At 41.8% G+C, this 19,278-nt stretch overlaps 1 protein-coding gene across 1 annotated transcript in view; it reads right to left on the reverse strand.

The window, feature by feature from the left end:
* TRABD2B (TraB domain containing 2B) overlaps window positions 1-19,278 on the reverse strand; it is a 258,853-nt gene that overhangs the window by 87,570 nt on the left and 152,005 nt on the right. The window contains exon 4 of the mRNA XM_054286210.1: window positions 14,455-14,629. Within this exon, the coding sequence (XP_054142185.1) occupies window positions 14,455-14,629 (175 nt within the window). The remainder of the gene's footprint in view (window positions 1-14,454; window positions 14,630-19,278) is intronic.

The following is a 19,278-nucleotide window of genomic DNA, read 5'->3' on the forward strand; positions in this document are numbered from 1 at the left end:
ACAGTGATAGAGAAGAACAATTGCTTCCTGCCAAAGTGACATAATCACACTCTCTTTATGGATGGCAAGGACCAAAAGAAGAAAAAATAATTTTTTTAATGTTATTTCTTACACAAAACAAATTCTTCAAGACATGTTTACATGTCGAATCTATAAAAATGAAAAAAACCCCAAACATTTGAGGACATCAGATTCGTCTAATTAAATATTCTACAGGAAGAAATTACTAAAGAAATGATCGAAACCATTTGGTATCCTCAAGTTGTGCAATATTTACACTGCATAAATATGGCAATTTCATTTTAAACTTGCTTCCAAAAACCATGATGCTTACAGGATTCTGCTGTCTCTTTGTGTCTATGTTTTTGTTTTTATGCTCTCCCTTGAAATATTCTGAACCCACGGGCAAATTTCAAATCTATTAGACAGAAGAGCAGCTGTCTCCAAGAGAGCCCTTCCTTATATATTTTATGAATACAGATGGCTGGATAGAGACTCATTGATCTCTCCCATGGAAAGAAAAGTTGCAGAGTGAGACTTTTTAGGGACATCAGAGACCCATAAAGATAATACAAATGCCCTAATTAATAGAAATGACTCAGTTACAGTTCAAACCTTATTAGACTGCTGGGAATCCAAGCAAATGACCTAAATCCATAGGAAACCAGGCTTCATTAATGCTGCTCCTCACAGTAAACGTTTGAGGATCAGAGGTTTAAATCCAAGTGGCTTCATGTGAACCCAAGTTTAGGTAGTTAACACCCTCAGCCTGGGATTTCACTTAATCTGTGCATCTGCTGCATCCAACCCAGCTAAGTCCCACCTCGGGGTCCCTCCCGGGGCTTCTCCACCTGATGAGTGTCACCACCCTAACAAACTGCAGCCTTGGGTGAGTTGTATGAAAGTTCTGAGTCCCCATGGGCAGTACAGCAGCATTTATTTCATGCAATTTATTAGGGCTGTCCTACAAACTGAACTTTAAAATAAATGTTCAAGGCAAAACTTGTGGCTTTCCTGCAAGAGGAAAAAGTGGATTCCTCCAGCCATCTTCAGCCTTCTGTAAAACCCAACTTACACAAGTAAAATCTACTCTTTAATTATTTAACTTTTTACTATTTTATGTTCTAGTTCTTTATTTCTCATGCCCACACTTGATACTGAAGGAGTTAAAAATTAGTACTTGTGGCCCACGATTTGAAGCTCACAGCTAAACACATGGTCTTAGGGTCCACAAAAGAACAGGATGAAATTCCAGGAGACCAAACCAATAAATCTAACAGCCTCAAAACTTTTAATGCCAGAAGAGACTATCTCTTGAGGGCTTTTAATTGATTGTTTCAATTTTTCAAATACTTATAACCATCTAAAATATTATTTTCTCCTCTTTTTAAATAAAAAATCAAGTTAATACAGGAATAAGGAAATTAATTGTGGATTCTACTAAAATATCAAGAGGAATTTTACCAAATGTCAGTCTCCTCAAGCTGCGTGTATTTATTTAAACCATTTTGGTTAACAGCAGACTGAGGGGGTAACTTTCAGGCAAGGAGTTTTGCAAATATTTTAAGTAGAGTTTTAATTGACCCAGTTTGACATTAAAAGCACTTTTTAAACTCTTGATATTGTTAGCCATTTAAGATAAGTGGCAATAAATACAGATTAATTGTAGCACATGAAATGAAATCTTGGGGCTGCGGTGGGCCGGTGAAAAGGCCCTTTGTGAGGCAGGGAGGTGCAGGATCGTGTGCTGGGGTTAGGCTGACAGAATCCCCCGTCAGGCCCAGCCAGGCTTTTGGTAGCTCACGCTGGGACCAACTGCAAAGACAACAAACTTTGGGCGAAGGCAAGCGGGGTGATTGGCAGGCCTGAAGGAAAACAAAAGCGCCAGGACCGAGGGCTCCCTTTTGACAGGAGCGCTGTGCGGAGCAGGAGTTAAAACGAAGCCAACACTGGGCTTTTATTGTGTGGGAGATGATTGAAGTGGAATGTAAATTCAGGAAGACAACTTCTAAGATGCTGGTGTTTCAGAGAAATGCTGAGTAAATACTACAGACCCGGTGAGTGACCCCACAGGGGAGACTATCTGGTGAGTCTCTCCATAATGCTAAAATAACAAAACAGAAAACTCACCCACATGCCTTCTTATTTATCTCTAAGTCCTGCATGCAAAAAACTAAGAGATATCAGAAGGCTTTTTCAAAGGGTATCCAAGTCCGAAACACTTCTCACTGACAGCATTTACATAGATTTGGCCTGGCTGTAAGAAAGCACCAAAAAATCAGACACATAGGATGTCAAAGTATTTTGGTTTTGACTGCTCGCTTTTTCCCTTGCAAAAGGATAATGATGGCTGATGAACAGAAATGAGGGCCTGCTCTCCTGTCTGCAGCTCTGTCTCCAGGCAGACTAGGCGGTGAATGACTGTGCTGGCACTGAAGCAGCTTTTGTTCCCTTAAGCCAAGAGGAGAGGAAAGATGGAAAACTCTTCACACTTCTGCATGTCCAAATGCGTCTCTTCCATGCAACCACAGAGATGGCGAGTTTGGTTTGAGCACTGGGTTTCAAAGGGACATCTGCACAGTGGACAAAATGTTTGGTGAACCCGGGACTCCAACCATATCACACGATGCCAAAGTTGCACATGGTCGGGTGCTACAGCTCCTTCTCCCACCCCAAAGAAACCTGGCTCTGGATGAGTTTTCCAGAGCTGGTCACAGAGGAATTTTTTTTCCCCTTGAGACGGCATCAAGATGCTCTCCAAGGCATGATAAAAAGCAATCCTGTGTCAATCTTCTGCTTGCAAATTTGCCTCAGGGCTAACAATGTTCTATCATTGGCAGCAATGCAAAACGTTGCTCAGGGAGTGCTCAGTGCACTGAGCAGCTTGTTCAAGGTCAGGTAGAGGTAAGGACAGAAGACCCTGAATTCTTGACTCCTGCTCTCAGGGTTCAATAAATCCCACTCATCTCAAAGTCAGGCATCTGTTGGAGGCCAGTTTTTTAGGTTTCCTCTGTGGTCAGTGGAAAGATATCTCCAGAGGGCAATTCCTTCCATCTTAAAATATGCATCTGAGGTAAGTGGGAGGATTTGTCCTCTGAGGGTTTCAAAGGAACTGATGGTCTTATATGGAACACACACTGAACTTTCAGACACCTTAAGTTCAAGAGGGACAGTCCCACCCCAATAGCTGCCACTGTTACCAAGATACTAAACACATAATTTTCAATCTCAAGCAAAAAAGAGTAAAATTAAGCACTAACCCTGGCTTGGCTTTTCTGATCCCCATCTGTATTTTGCTTTGGAAAGATTTCAAGTACTCTCCTCATCACAATGTTTTTGGAGCATCTTTTCCAACTGCTATGTGACAACCATCTCCTTGTCTGATAAGCTAAAGTTGCAAACCCCTTTCCTCCTGGTCATGCTTTACTATTTCCTTTGTTTCTTAGTTTTGTTCCTCGCTGCCAGTGAGCTGCCTCAGCTCTCAAGGGAATGACCTTGGTTCTGGGGAAAGTGTTTGTTCCTGAACTCTGCACACAGGAATGCTGCCCCAGGCTGCCTCCTGGACTCACAGGAGTTTCTGATGCTCTTTTCACCCCTTGTCCACTTAAGAACATTTTTGGGCATGGTTGATGGCACACTTGGCCAATTAGCAGTAGTGAGGCTGCACAGTTTGAGTGCCCACGACTCATTAGGTTTATAGAGTCCTGGAGCCATGCCTCGGTCACATTTATTAACTTGCTCCCTGCTATTGCTCTGGCCTTGAGAATGAGCACCTCATTAGAGGGCAGCCCAGAGGTAATGTGGCTCCTCAGATACTCTAAATAATAACCTTGCTGTAAACATCATCATTACATTTAAACCATGCCATGTCTCATCTATTTACAACACACCAAACCCTCCCTTGTGCAGAGGAACCAGAAAAATGCTGTTGTCTATGGGTATGTGGCTCACTTCCCTCTCCCACTCTAAGTTGAGTTCATGCTGTGCCCTTTCAGTGGATGCACACTATGAATGTCTTTTTCTTCTATCCAATCACTTATTTTCATGAAGTATGCAAGAACTTATTATCTTGGAGCCTCAGCCATCTGTCAGGTTTGGTTATAATCAGCCAACAGATGAAAAATTTACGAGGGCGAAGGACATAGTCACACACACCTATATATACACACACACATGCTCACAAACACTGCCATTGCCTAAGCCTCATTTCCTTAGGAAACCAGATTAAAAATAGCATTGATGTCAATAATGAAGTCTTTATTTCTTTGGCAGATCTCTGTTCCTTTTAAACCAATCCTCCCAGTGAGAGGTACTGCAGAATTTTCAACTGGAACCAGACCAGATCGCTAAGTGATAAGAACCTCACAGCAGTTTCACTGTACCTCAAACACCTCAAGGAAAAACACAAAGTGAATGCGAATTCTGTATAAATACTGAAAACTGGTGCTGAATTTCATACTGAGTTAACCCAGTGGTGGCATTTGATTTTTCTCTCCCTTTACCTCCAGTGTATAAATCCTATTTTAAAAAGTCTGCAAACCTCAGTATTTAAGGTATTTCCCATAATAAAGTACAGAAAAATACTAAAAAATACTTAAGTTATTAATTTAAATACAAGTCACATAGGTTTCAGTCCTGCAACATTTCTCCAGGAAAATGATGGGAGATTTCATTTTTCTGACAGAGTTCCAAACACGAACTCCATCAAAATGTTGTGTTTAGATTAAAAAGGTGTTTGGAAGTTCTCTGGCAGACTAATTGTCAGGCAATGAGCAAAATTGTATCTAAATCTAAGCCCTTGGTAGGTCTCATTGATTATCTCTTGCAAACTAGAAGTTCCAAGGTAGATCCATCTGGCTTTCTGTTTGTTCACCTACCTGTTCATTCCCACTGCCTGCCTGGAGGTTGACTGAGAGCAAAGCCTGGTACATCTGAAACCACATTTTGCCATATTTCAGTTCACAACTCTTTAGCAAAATTTTCTAGGAAGAAGGGTTTGTCTACCTCCAAGTCAGTCAATTTTTGCCAAGAACTACCATATTTTCCAGTTTTGTGAGTAATCTCTCCAAAAACCAATTTGAAACAGCAGCACTTTTCCACAGATTGAAGTTTCTTCTCACTCCCCATCAGTCCAGTGCAGATTCAGCTTTTCTACTGAAGAGAGCAGAAAGGGAGCTGAGATTCAGGCACGAACCCGCACGTTTTCCAGTTTCAGATGGCAGCTCAGCTATTGGACTTGGGCTTGAGCCCAGTTTCAGTTGCCACCAGAGCAATTTTGTCCAAGAGACCTCTGTTGCTTTCTGCAGGCCTCTATAAAATGCCTGAACGGTGGCAGAGTTTGTGTTTTGAATGTCTAAGAGAGGTGAATAACTGAAGTTTATGACATCTCGTCTTGCCGGCTGGAGCTTTAATTATTTCCCTTCTGCCCCTCTAAGTAATTCTACCTTCACTTTACATTTCTGATGTTTAAATATTGTTTTTGGGCAGAGGTATACTGCGCATACATTTTCTTTTCCTTGACACATCTCTTCTGATCTACCAGAGAAAATAACAATGGAACTGGTATTTAATAGGCTTATAAAGAGGGTATTGATGTGAAAGTAGCAGCCTAGATTAAAGACCTGGAATGACAAATAAATAATGTCTCATCCAGGTGCACATGCCAGTCACCTTGATGTCAGTTGCAGAGCTACTATTAATTCTGTGAAAATAGGATCTGATCCCAAATCCATAAATCCTTTCTCAGCAAGTTTTCTCTGATGATATTCCTGGCACAACCATGACTAAGAAAACCTGAAACTCTCACAAGAACGCCCAGTTTAATGAGATTTCCAGTCCCAGTTTCCATACCAGTAAAAATCCTCAAGAAATCCACATAAGTTACAGCCAGGCTTTCTAAAGCTTTCAGCTTCAAATCCACTTTTGCAAAACAACTGACTCCAGCCAACAGTTGTGCCCGGACTTTCCAGGGCACCAAGACTACCACTGGTTCTTCTCCATATGCACTCCTCCTGCAAATTGGCTCTAAAACGGGTCAGAAATGGCGTGAACCTCTAAGAGACCAACACCACAAGCAGTACAAACTGGTTCCTAAATTCCTGGCTTTACTAAATTCCCTTTCCAGCTTCTGCTCCAACAGCTGGAGGCTCCAAGAGTGGAGCTGCAGGGAATTCAGGCATGGTGGTCCAGGATGCCTTGGGACATCCCTGCTCCTCCTCCGGAGTACGCACCCAGGCAGGAGGGGCGGAAGAAAAGAACGTGAACTCAGGCCAACCCCATCAACTTGCATTAATTTGAAACACCACTGAAGGATCTTTGCTTGCACTCCAGGCTCTGAATTCAAGAAAAAGGAGTAACCAGATTTCCTTCTGCTCTGGGACAACAACAGACTGCAGGGGGACTAACATTTGGGTGCAGGCATTTTAATCTGTGCAGGCAGCACACAAAGGTATCCCAGCTGAGACAAGATCCTTAGGTCCTTTGCAATCTGCCTGCCTTTCACAGAGCATCCCACAGAAACCTCAGTGTTAGAGGAAGGTTGCCAGTCCTTGGGTTCACCTCACTGCTCTTTTAAAATCTTCCCAACAGCGCTGTTAGAGCTGGATGGGAATTTTCAGCTGAGTTTTGGGATGGGAAGTGATGAATTGTCTGGCATCCATATATTGATTTCAACACTCCCATTATGAAACCTAGAGTTATATGGGAGCTCTGCCTGGTCTCCTGAGAGCTTACAGGGTGGGCTGTGAATCCACAGCAAGCTTTTGCGTGTGTGTGTGGGTGAAAAAGTATTTCATCCCATGCTTAAGCCCATTTCTGTTCAGCAGAGTGATTAAGCCTGTCATGCATCTTTAGTTATGAAGAGAATATTTCCCAAATTATGTCTACATTTTTTACATCTCAGATGTTGAAGACAAATACAGTAAGGATATAACCAAAATCCTTATATTATTGGGCAGGAGGGGCCAAGAGAGTTTTCTTTCCTTTGAGAACAGAGACACAGAATTAGACTTATACAGTAGAACTTGGCACAGGCATAATAATAAATATGATATGAAAATGTCAGGGACCCAGAGGAGCTGACATTAATGTATGTGCTTCTTTAAACCCAAATCCTACAGTGCACAGGCAACTTTCCCCATTCATCATGGGCAAGATTACACCAGACTTGGTGAACGTACACACTGCAGTTTGCAAGGCTCATTTTAGTTGCTTTCAGCATTTGTTTGAATATCTGCAACTGGCAAACAAAGACCAGGATTTGGGGTTGCATGCACTTTCAGTGGAACAACAAGGAAAGCAAAGGTGGGCAGTGGCCAGGCAGGACTCCCTGTTGAGCACAATGAATCCTCCATCAGACCACCAAACACAGTCCAGGGCTTGTCCAGCTCACCTCAACAGTTTAGGTGATGACATACCAGGGGAAAAAACAAATTGCAACCTCAAATACTGGAGTCTTTTCTTTCACCTGCTACGTGTCTTGCCTTCCTCAGTTGGTACAGGTGACGGAGGCCTCAAGACAGCTCTCACCATTGCATAGACCATGCTGTGTTTCTACAATTAATATCTTGTTATACAACAGGAGTTTCTTAAAGCAGAATTACAGGAATGAGCCTTCAGAACAGAAGTTCCCTTTTCACAAAAGGGTGGTGCAGGCAGGTTTATTTTGGCCTCCTTAACTGAGGTGCTCTTTGCCGATTTAAGCTTCAGGTGAAAAGCAAATATTCAGGGATTTCAAAACCCTTGTATTATACAAGATCAGTGTACATTAAAAAGTTCTCTTGATTTTTTTTTTAAAAGCTGCAGGTTGGATTTGCACTTGGAACAAGCTTTTCCCCAGTGGAGTATCTCCTGATTTACAAAAGAGTGTCTGAAAAGAGAATCAGGCATTCCCTGTTTAATGAAGACTTCTAAATGGATCAGTTGCATGGTTTTGGTCAAAATTAGCATGCAAGTCTATTTCTAAAAGCAAAGTGATACTTTGCCTTAAAAACTAATAGTAAAAGAAATCCATACACAAAAACAGGCTGACCTCACTACAAGCATCTGGATGCCCAAATAAACACGAGCAGAGGGAATTCTAGCATCTGCAAACTGTTAATTCACCCTTTTCTTCTCTTTTGTAGGCTGGCCAAGTTCAATCTCCTGGTCGCCAACTTCTTGCTCCACTGAGACAGCCCCATTGATGAACTGTGCTGGTGATGTCAGTAGCACCACTAATCAGCATTGGATCAGGATGCCTGACCTGGGGGATAAAGTCTCTTTATATTCCAGCCTGCAAGTGCTTTCCTTTTTCCTTTTTATCCCCTCCTTTTTTTCCTTTTGTGTTCCACACAGGATCTGAGATGATGAGTGAAAATCGTAAAGAGCTCCACAATCCTGGTGGAGAGAGGACCAGACTTCCAATGAGTTGGCTCCCAGTGACACAACAGTGGTGCTGGTGCCTGATTTACACTGAATACTGCCTCAGTTGGGAGTGCAAAGCAGCTATTTGCATATTCAACATCTGTAAATCCCCATCCCTCAGTGGGCAGTTGGACAGCGGCCTCAAGGCACTTCCCTCCTGAAAAAACACTTCCAAATAACACATGTGAACCCCAATGCCAGATCCCATGGCAGGTGCTAATGGCTTTCACAAAGGCTCTCAGGATTTTGATCAGTTGAGTTGCAGTTGCTCATAGTATCCATCACCTCCTTTCCTCTTCCAAACTACTGAGCAGAAATACGGTTCTCAAACAAAATCCCACTGCCACCTCTCTTCTGGCCCCTTCCCCCAAAATTCAACATCCATTACATTCCAGCTCAGTTGTGGTCAGCTCACTACCTGCTGACAAAGCATACTCAAGCTACATCATCTGGATATCTCCTCAGGAATGCTTTAGTTTTTAGAGGAAAATAAGAACATCTCTGTGGTGATCAAGACCACTGCAGACTTGAGTCACCTTGGAGATGTCCGTAACTCCTGCTCATTGCAGAAGGTGAAGGCTGAGCCTGCCTCTGTCTTTGGTACACCAATTATCTAAAATGATGTGGGCTGAAATTCCCTTGGGAATCTTCTGCAGAAAGGACAAAAGGGGAAGAGCTGGAGTTGAGGACTACAATGAGGAGATTTTATATTCTTGTGCTCTCGTACCAGCCCCACCCTATATAAAAGTTGCACAATTCTCCCTTTCCCTACTAAAAAGAGTGAACCCCACTTCTGAGCCCCATTATGATGAACAACCAGAGAACATTTACTTTGGAAGCAAGTAACTGCTGTTTGAGAGCTGGGATTAGATGACCTTTAAAGGTTTCTTTCAACCCAAACTATTCAATAATTCCTGCTAACAGTCTAATTTATGAGGACCAGAATCATTCCTGATGATGCTGCCCATCCAGTGATGAGTGAGAGAACTCTGAAGGACGGGCAGGGAATTCACCTGTTCTGAGCATGGAAATGATCAAATTCTACTTCTGCTGTTGCTACTCTGGGATGGAGTCTTCTGCTTTCATGGCAGCACACAGACATCTACAGCAAAGCCTGTATTTATGTTCTTGCAGAACATCTCAGAAATACCTAATCCATCAACAATATAAATAAACTCAGCCACCTAAGCTCGCAGATGAGCAAGGGTGCTCTGACTGTCCCACAAATGGATCTCTGTTATCACCAGCTTCATCAAAAGCTGTGGGCAATCTGGTTTCCACCACACCACAGACAACAGCTGGGTCCCCTCTGACCTCTCAGATGTTGTGGAGGCTGGTGGGATGGTTTAACATGTGCTCTCCTCCACCCCAAAACTGTGGTCCAGAGACAATTTGCTTCCCTACTTGCTATGGGAGATGCTATGGTACTTGCATTTCAACTCTGTCTCAGTAAAAGAATATTCTCTATGATATATTTATTGTTTTAAGCAACAAAACCCACTGCCTAAAAGCCTACTGATTTGGCTGCTAATAAACATTGTGAACTGGAGCAGCATCTGAATTTCTGAAGCAGTAAATCCAGCTCTCAGCTAGAAAACTGACAGCTCTCATAAAAGAAAGAAAGAAAAAAAAATGCAAGTAAAACATCCTAAGGAAATTATCGTTCAAATTAACTGCAGACATAAATTTATCCATCTGTTATCATAAGTGTTACTTGAAAATTATTTGCCCATAAAAATGAAATAAGCCAGAGTGGATTTTTTTCTTAAACATTGACTTCATGTGTATGGTCTTAGCTGCCAAAATATTAACTCTTTTTAACAGCCCGTGTGCTCTTGGCTGTGTGTCTTTCTTGACTGTAAATGGGCCTTTATAAATTGTCTGTATAAATCATGTCTAAGGCACTTCACTGTTATTACAGATCAATAATTCCAAGTAAACCATCTTGATCTTCAAAACACAAACCCCAAGCAAATGCCGAAATTTTACTTGGAAGAGCTTTATTTAGCTACCTTTATTCATTCAAAGAGAAAAGTTAACCTGTCCATTAAATGAAAAACATCATTTAACTGCACAAACAATAACTGCTGTTTCATTCCTAGGGTACAGTTACTGTGAATACAGGTATGGTGAGATTTTCACATCAAGTCTGAGCATAGTAAACACTGGCAGGAGTGAAACAAAGTCCACAGAACTGGGTACAGAGCTAGGTCTCTTTTACCCAGCGCCTGTATTTTTCTTGGAGAAGAGAAAGAAATTAAAGTAGAAAGAAAAAATTGCTATTTTCACTTCTACGTGTTTTATAAAGGAATAAATTAAAAGTCTGAATTACTTCAACACATTTAAATAGTGAGTAAAGTCATGGAAGATGGAAAAGGCAGAAATCTATTGAAAAGTCTATTTTTTTATTTTTAAGAATGACAGAAAACCGAAAAGTTCCTTTTAGAATTGTGTAATTTTTTTGTTTGTTTTAATACTTTTTACTGGAACAAAATCCCCCATCTTTCAGCAGCATAAAAAAACTTTGCTTCACTTTATGAAAAACTGTTTTATCTCAGCTTGCTTGGATATTCAAATGTCTGTCCCCTGCCTACTCCTTTGTCCCCAGGATTTGTCTTTTGGATGTTTCACAGCCTCGTGCTGTTACAGGCCAGACTCAGAACCAGCTCTCCTATGATGCACCACAAAGTCTTTGCAGCACAGCTCTAAGTGGCACATAGTGAAATTTTAGTGGGAATCCCAGTTTACAGGAGAGCAATGACACCCAAGCACCTGGGATTATGATTGACATCTGCAAAAATTGACTTGTTTTTCCAGAAAAAAACAGAAAAAAATTATTTTCCACAAATGCCCATTTTTTTACCAAAAAACCAGACACCTGCATCCTCTAGCTCAATAGCTCCAGGCTCCTGCACCACCAGGCTGCCAGGATATCATAATCTTGTTTTTCATTTGAAGCCACTCACTGGATTTGTTTGGGGTTTTTTTCTGGGTTTTTTTGGTTCTACAATCATGGATCAGGATACACTGAGCCAAACCTGACTGCAATTTGCAAAGTCACCTGCATGGTGCCTTCTGCCTTAGTCAAGCTTATTATGCTAATTAATTATTAATTGCTACAGAGCTACCCATCCACAGCACTGGAATCTTACAATAAGCTGAGGATGCTCCAAGAGAGCAACAGAGCCTCAGTTGCTGCATGCAGCTGTGCAAAAGCCAGGTAAAACTTCACTGCAGCAGCATCCACAAGGTAGAGCTCCCTGCAGGGAGGCCACCAGAGGAACAGGCAGGGCTCAGCCTCAGGAGGGCTGTTTTCTAGGAGAGATCCTATTTCCCAGCCCCTTGGCTCCAGTTATACCTGGGAGTAACAGGATACCTCTGAGTCCTTATGAATCATCCTGCAGGGCGCAGGGCTCCCTTCTAGAGCAGCTCTGGTCTGTAAAACTGCATTTGTTGAATGGTTCCAAGGTGCTTTTCTCATAACAGGCTTATTTTCTTACTTAGAAAAACACTTATTTTCCTCATTTTATTTGACAGCACAGTTTTATCCAATTCTTCCTTTCCCAGAAACTATGACAGAGATTATGAAATTTGGAAAACAATTCATAATACACATATATAATTTAATTACTATTCATTCATTAGTTCAAATATCTTCAGAATTAAGACATTAATGCAAAGATCAAGCTTGGCATAAAGGGCAATATCTCCTGAAGCACATTGTCCAGAATATTTTTTTTCAAATTATTTCCCCTTCATCATGACAGTTTTAGAGATGCAAAATCTTAAATTGCATTGCTCTGGGAGCAAATAAACTCCCACAGACTCTATTATGCCTATCCTAACTGAAAGTGCATTCCTAAAATTTTGCACTTCAGAATTCATGGGAATATGTGAAAGTCTCAACTTTCATCAAAACATCCTTTAATTTTATAAAAGGCAAAACCAAACCCTCAAAGTTTTATATGACAATTTGAATTCATGATTCAAGCACATAACAAAGAAATTCCTCAAAATAAAAGAACTAGATATAAGGATGCAAAATAAAAGATCTATCAGTAAAACCCACTCTTCAAATTCAGTGCATGAAGGAAAAGAGGAAACAAAAATCCTTCAAGAAAAAAAATTGCAGTTGAATCATAGGAAGAAATGAACTTGCCTGCACTGTGGTCACATAAAAGTTTTGGCATTGAAAAAAATTAATATTCTTAATGTTCTCTGCATGAAGAAAAAAACACCCCAAAGAAGAAAGAAGGAATTAATTGTAGTTAAAGCAGGGATAGCCTGCAGGGATGGCCCAATTTGGTGAGAAAAGCCAAAGGGAGGCTGGAACAAAGAACCCAAAACAAAAAGCTTTCCTCAGCATCTCCCACATCCCAGTTTTCAATAAACCCGCGTGTCTGTTCTGTCCTGCCATGCTCAGTGCTGGGGAAACAAAACAACCCAGAAACAAAGGCAGTTTTCAACATCACCAGAAATGGGCCTAGAAGACAAAGTGAGACTTGCTCTTCATGAGGCAGCTTTCCCAAGGGATGCTCCCTGGGAGTTCCAGGTAGGTGCCCTCTGATGGGGACAAGGGAAGAAAGCTCAAACCTCCCCTAAGTTAGAAGTGTCTTTCTAATTAATGCAACATGGAATTAGCATTCATTGGCTTAATTTCAGCTCTGTCATTAGCACAAGCAAACAGCTGCAGTGGGTTGGATCCATGACCCACCTAGTCCATGGTCTGTGGACTAGGTATAGAGCACTACAAGTGGGCAGTGATGCCCAGTTTATCCCCTCAGCTCCATTTATGTACTGGTTAAGGGATTTCCAAAACTGGAAACTGTTATCTAAGCCATCATGTTCGATAATCTCCAATAAACCTCACTCCTTGGGTTGGACAGGCTGGTTTTTATGAATGCCTGTCCAATTATGAGCCATCATGATATATTTTCCTACTGTAAAAACAGTTAAGCAAAACTTCTTGGCCAGAAATATCAGCCAAGCCTGAGATTAAATAAGCTTGGGAAAATTCAGTCCGGATACACTCAAAAAATAAATACATCAAAATGCACGTGTCTCTGCTAAAACCCACAGTCTTTAATCAAAATTCCCACTGAAGTGAGTAGCGAAAGGTGAGTTGTTGCCAAAGTTCATAGTGAGAGCCATGGGATGAGAAGCAAAGCTCTGTCAAAAATGAGAAATTGCTAAGGAGAGGAGCAGGAGGAGCAGATTGGTTCTCGACACAGCAATCTCAGCCTGCCTTTTGAGGGAGCTCAAAAAGACACTTAAGCTGGTGCTCAGGATTCTGCTGAGCTGGGGCCTGAATAAATATTATTTATACTCTTATCACACAGAAATATGAATTCCATTGGTCAAGGGAAAAGAAATAAAAAAAGGGAGAGAGAGGACAGCAGCATGTACTGTTGTAGGCTCACAGAAGTACTGCAGACATCTTTGTTCTGCAGACTTCAGGGAGAGCGTTAAACAGGAAGAGGGACACTTTGGATTTTTACTTCATGGTTTAAACTGCTGGTATTTAGCTACACACACAACTCATGCCCTTGTGCAAAGCCCCAAACCAGCCAGTCTGTACAGACACAGCACCAAAGCAGCTCGGTCACCGATTGGGAAGGTTTAGCTGCAGCAACCCCAGAAGGTTTGAAATCCTGGGCCACCAAAGGGTTTGTGTTCTGCCACTCACTGTCACCACCACCTGGGCTTACAAATTCAAAGGCAACTGAACCATCTTCTACACCTGTGGCCAAGTAGCCCACAGGTCTGGGAAGGGAACAAACACAACAGCATGAGAAGTGCTTACAGCTTCACATTTCCACAGCCAGATGGAAAACAAAGTAAGAGCAGCATGTGTGCAGCCTGCCTGGACCTAGACCCATCTCCTACAACAACTCACTCCATTTTAGAAGAGGGTCTGGACAAACAAAAGTCTTTCTGCTTCAAAGGGAAGCCTCATAAGAAATTTTCCCACAGGCTGAGACCTGAATCATTCCAAACACTTTACTTCCAATCGCAGTAACAGAGTAAAACAGAAAAAAAATCATGCCATACCTGCTCCAAAGGCAAAGAAGAAGCTCTTGTCTCTGTTCTCCCTTAGAAGCGACATCACTCTTCTCCCCATCCTCTCATTCCTTTTGTAGATGAGCTCCTGTCTGAAGTAGCTGTCTATTTCCTGAGCTGTCACCTGCTCGTGGGGTGGGAGTGTTGTGTTGATGAAGTTTGGCACCTGAAACAGAGAGAGAGGCCACAACCCAGGTGGCATTGGTTAAGGAACCCACAAAACACTGCATGTTTTAATCCAGGCTTCTTAAAGCCACCACTATGACACAAAAAAACACTAGAGGATCAGAGCATGGGAGGCTGTTAGGAACTCTCAAAAAAAAAAAAAAAAGAAAAAGAAATTCCCAATGAATATACTCTCTTTAAAAAAAAGTGAAAGTAGTATTTTACTAAAGGAAACTTTAGTTAATTTTGATTTGTCTCTGTCCCTTCATGAAAATGTAGTTTCAGGTGTTACATTTGGGTGAGTTACTTGGACCTTTATTCTCTCCTGGTTAAAAAAAAAAAATCATTGGCTGCTTAATACCAAATTCCTGTGATCTGTTCTCAGCTGAGGTCACCATGAACTAAGCAAGGACTGTAAGATTTGGCTTGTATTTGTGGCTTTTTAAGAACCTAACAGTTTAAAGAGAGGAAAGTATAGCAAGTACAGACACAGAAGATGCACACAGGGTAAACCCCCTTATCTTTACATGCTTTTAGGTCTCACCAGAGAAGACCATGCATTACAACACATAAATCCCTGGAACATTCCTGATATATCTGAGGAAGCGACTTCCACAAGAACTACTCCTTCAGTCTCTGCTTTTGTGAAGAGAGATGTTCACTGACAGAAAGGCTGAAAGCTCAAGGACTTGGGTCAGGGCAGCAGACCCAGGAATGAGCCAACATCCAAGCTGTAAGGGACAGATAAGCCAAAAGTCTCTGATTATTAGGACAGCAACTTGTTTTGAAACAGTGAAAGTCCCAGGTTTACCACAAGGGTTTGGGAGCCCACGGGCCCTGCAGAGAGAAGAGCTGTAAGGGGGCAGTGTTTGATGGCTGCTAACAGGACCCAAGCACTTCTGGTGATTTTCTGTGCCTCACCACTGGAAAGCAGCTTAAACTGCAAACCTTAGGTTCAGATTTCTGAGTCCCTAGGTAAATGTAAAGCTGCCAGGATTTCCAATGTTAATCTGAGTCAGTGGTAATGACATTGTATGCACAGCCCATGAGGGGAACATCCCTCACTCACTGTGCTGAAACACTTGGTACAGCGACTCTGTTACTTGGGTTAATTCCATCTCTGGTTTTCTACTATACAAAATTCCTGTACTAATTTTCTAAAACTTGCCTTTGGCTTTTGTTTTTCAGCCCACTTCTTCCCGTTTCACTTGCTCACATGGCTTTATCACGACAATTTTTGTCTCTTCCCACCCTCTTTGCTTATACTGCTTCTCCAAAAGTTTCCAGCAAGTCTTAGGGAGAAAAACTGACTTCCATCTTCCCAGTGACTCTCCTTAAAACTTCATTGCAGCCCCACTGCATCTCTCCTATTATACATGAGGGATCGAGGAGGAGAGATTTCTCACCATGCATTATGAAGGATGAGTCTACATCTCACTGTGGATTCACAATAAAGGCTCTTCTCAGTTGAGTGAGACAGAAAAGGGGACCACATCTCCTGAACCAAGGAATCCTAAGGGGATGGAGATAACACTCCATGTAAGAGATCCTGCCTCTGCCTATTGGGCCTCACAGACCAGCTGGACCTTTGATTTTCCAAACTGCTTCTCAACCTGCTTTGCCAAATCACCATGCTTCTCACAGCACGTTCTTCTTTAAGGGTTCAGTCACATTATCCTGAGTCATTCCTTCCTCCAGGCTTTCCAGCATGGCTTGGCATCACCAGTGTAACCTGTGAACTCCTCAGAGCATGCAAGTACTTTGCACCTTGTTCTGTTTAGCCCTGAGCCAGCACTCAACAAGTGGTAACTCCCATTAAGTCAGACCTCTTGGAGACACCAGTTTCCTGTGAAAGCCCAAGGAAGTTACCTCTGTGTCTGACAAGAATATCTGTTTGCCTCAAAGGGATGGAGGAGCAGACTGACGTGTCAAAGAGATAAAATGCTGCTGGGTACAGCAGCAAAGAACATAGTGGCTTCCATTCCTGGTGAAAAACAGGGATAGATTTATATTGTAGGAATCAAGTCTGAGGAATGAGTAGCCATTTTACACTTGCAGTAACCTCTGTAATGCAAAGCCACAAATCAATTGGTCCATGGAGATTTCACAAACCTTTGCATCTCCTCTATACAGGCAAGAGTCAGGAAAGCCTTCAGGCACTGAAGTGGAAGGTGACATTTTGTGGAAGCATCCGAAGGCTCAACACCCACATAACGGAAATCTCTTCTTCCCTGCTTCTGGATGAAAGGAAGTGAAGGCTGGGACCTGGTTTTGAATCACTTGAGATGCTTTGGGGAAAGCAAGGTACAGCCTTGCCTGTGAGCACAACCTGCTCCTACACAAAGAAGGAACAGCAGTGCTGGGGGACCAAGCAGTCCCCCAGCTTTGTGCATCCCACTGGTGATGGAGGTCTAGATACCCAAAAAACAGATGTTGTATGAGGTCTTTGCCAAGAAGGGAAGCACCTTTCACCTCCTTGTACAACTCCATTTCTTGAATTCCTATATCCATATTTAACCTATAGTTCCTTCTCTTTATCTAACCTAAAATACAGTACACAAAACAGAGACATTCACTTGCCTTCCCCCCCCCCCCCCTTCCCTTTTTTTCCCTCTCTTCTGTGGGGAAAGTTTGCCAATGGCAGAGACATAAACTTAAAACCAAGGACTGGGTTTTGTCAATCTTTCTTTTGCTCACCCATGGAACAAGACAAAGGAAGGCATCATCTGGAGAGGCACAGCATCAGCTGCAGGTCCTGCTGCACTGCATGCACTCCTGCATTTCTGATGCCTGGCAAAAATAAAATCTCCACGTGTGTTTCAGTGTGTGTGTGGCAGAAGACAGAAGATAAATGACTGCAGTAAGTATGCCCCTACACAGTAGTGCAACCACACTCTGAGCTGTGACACTTGCCCCATTAATCACCTCTGCTCCTCCCTGTATCCAGGTCCTTTCCACAGTGACACACACCATGCCTGGCTTCAGGGAGACAGCTGCTGCTGTTGATTTAAGAAACCCTTAAACCAGACAGGGATCAGGAAGTCGAGAAACAGTCACACGCAATTAGGAAACTCTTAACTGGAGCCAGAATTTAAGTTTGGGGTTTTTTTTGGAAAAGAGAAGATCTGTTATTTTCAAAAGATGGGCTAAATATGCACCAAAAGGATGTACCTTCCCCCTTCTACTTTTATTTTGTTTTCATTCTCTGAAAAAATTAATTTTAACATTTTAATAATATGAATCTATTGGGTTTGATCTGAGGATGAATGACTGAGACATTTGCTGTGCCCCTGGTTGAGGGACTGATCTAATAATACCTGAATATTGCTACCAGTATTTAAATGTACAATGGAGTGGATTATGTGTCTATTGAAAAATCCAAACTTCTAATTTTGCTGTTCACCTAGGAGTGTAACAGCTGGATCAGGAGAAAAATGCATCACCTGGGATGTGCTCACTTCTAGTGGATACACATGACAAGAGATAAATAGATTCTTTACATCCAGTCTCTGCAAGCTGTGCAGTTTTCTGAGAACCCAACCAACTCATATTTTGTTTTACTTAATAAGGTAGCACTCCTTTTTTCTATTCCCATTTCCTTTAGGTTACAGCTTTCCTATGGACAGTACAGACAGACCACAAACTCAGCCATTAGGTACACTCTGCACTTATAAGTTAAACTTTTAAGGTTAAAGAAAGGGACTCTGAGAATAAAAAAGAAATCCCAGTCTTACAAAAATTTCTTCCCCTCCCCATTGTCTGTGTAGTTTTACTTGAGTCAGTGTCCCTGATGGAATATATGTGTGGATGAAGCTCTGTACACACGTCTGAGCTCACAGTGCTGTGGGATGTGGGCCATAATTCTTCACCTTTGAAGTCAGTGGGAGCTTTAGGGAGAAGAAAGAGGAAGGATTGTGGAGTGGTTATGACACTACCCTGAAAAAATGGTTCTGCTCCCATGGGTGATACAAATCTCTTACATGATCACAAGCATGTCATTTGGGTTTAAACCTTCAAAGGAAACTCAGCACTTAACCTCCACTAAGTGTCTTTGAAGCATTTGGCTTTATTCCTCCTGTGTCTCAAAAGTCCATCTGTAAAATGGGGACAGAGACTTTTCTAAAAAGACTTTCTACCTTGATGTTACATACAAGGCACTGGCTCAGTCTAGCTCTGGAGGGACCCAAAGGAAGACCCAAAGTCCAACACAATGCTCAGCAGTAACCTCTCTTCCTATAAATTTCCACAGAGGCTTGGATTCTGCTGCAGTCATTAGCATAAGAGCTAACAAGATACTTTAGCTTAGAAAAATGCACCAGCCATAACTCAAGATCTATGCTATGCTTTCAGCTCTGTCTGTAGAGACAGAGAGAAAAAAAAGAGAAAAAAGAAAGAGAAAAGCAAAATATATTGGTGCAGAATCTTTTATCACTTTTAGGGCTTACTGCCAAAGCTGAAAATTCATGGACACAGGACTACATTAAAAGTCCATTTTTAAAATTTACTATTTTTTTAATATTTGGACAAATATTCTGGGGAGAGGCACAAAGCCAGAGTTGTGAACATCTATCTGCAAATAATTTTTTTTGGACACACATAAGCACCATCATCTTTGATTACATTTTTTTTTTACTTTGGATTTATTATCTA

The sequence above is a fragment of the Melozone crissalis genome, unplaced genomic scaffold (genome assembly GCF_028551555.1).
Source record: "Melozone crissalis strain CALT ecotype California unplaced genomic scaffold, PUWL_Pcris_2 ptg000045l_1, whole genome shotgun sequence".
Lineage (NCBI taxonomy): Eukaryota > Metazoa > Chordata > Aves > Passeriformes > Passerellidae > Melozone > Melozone crissalis.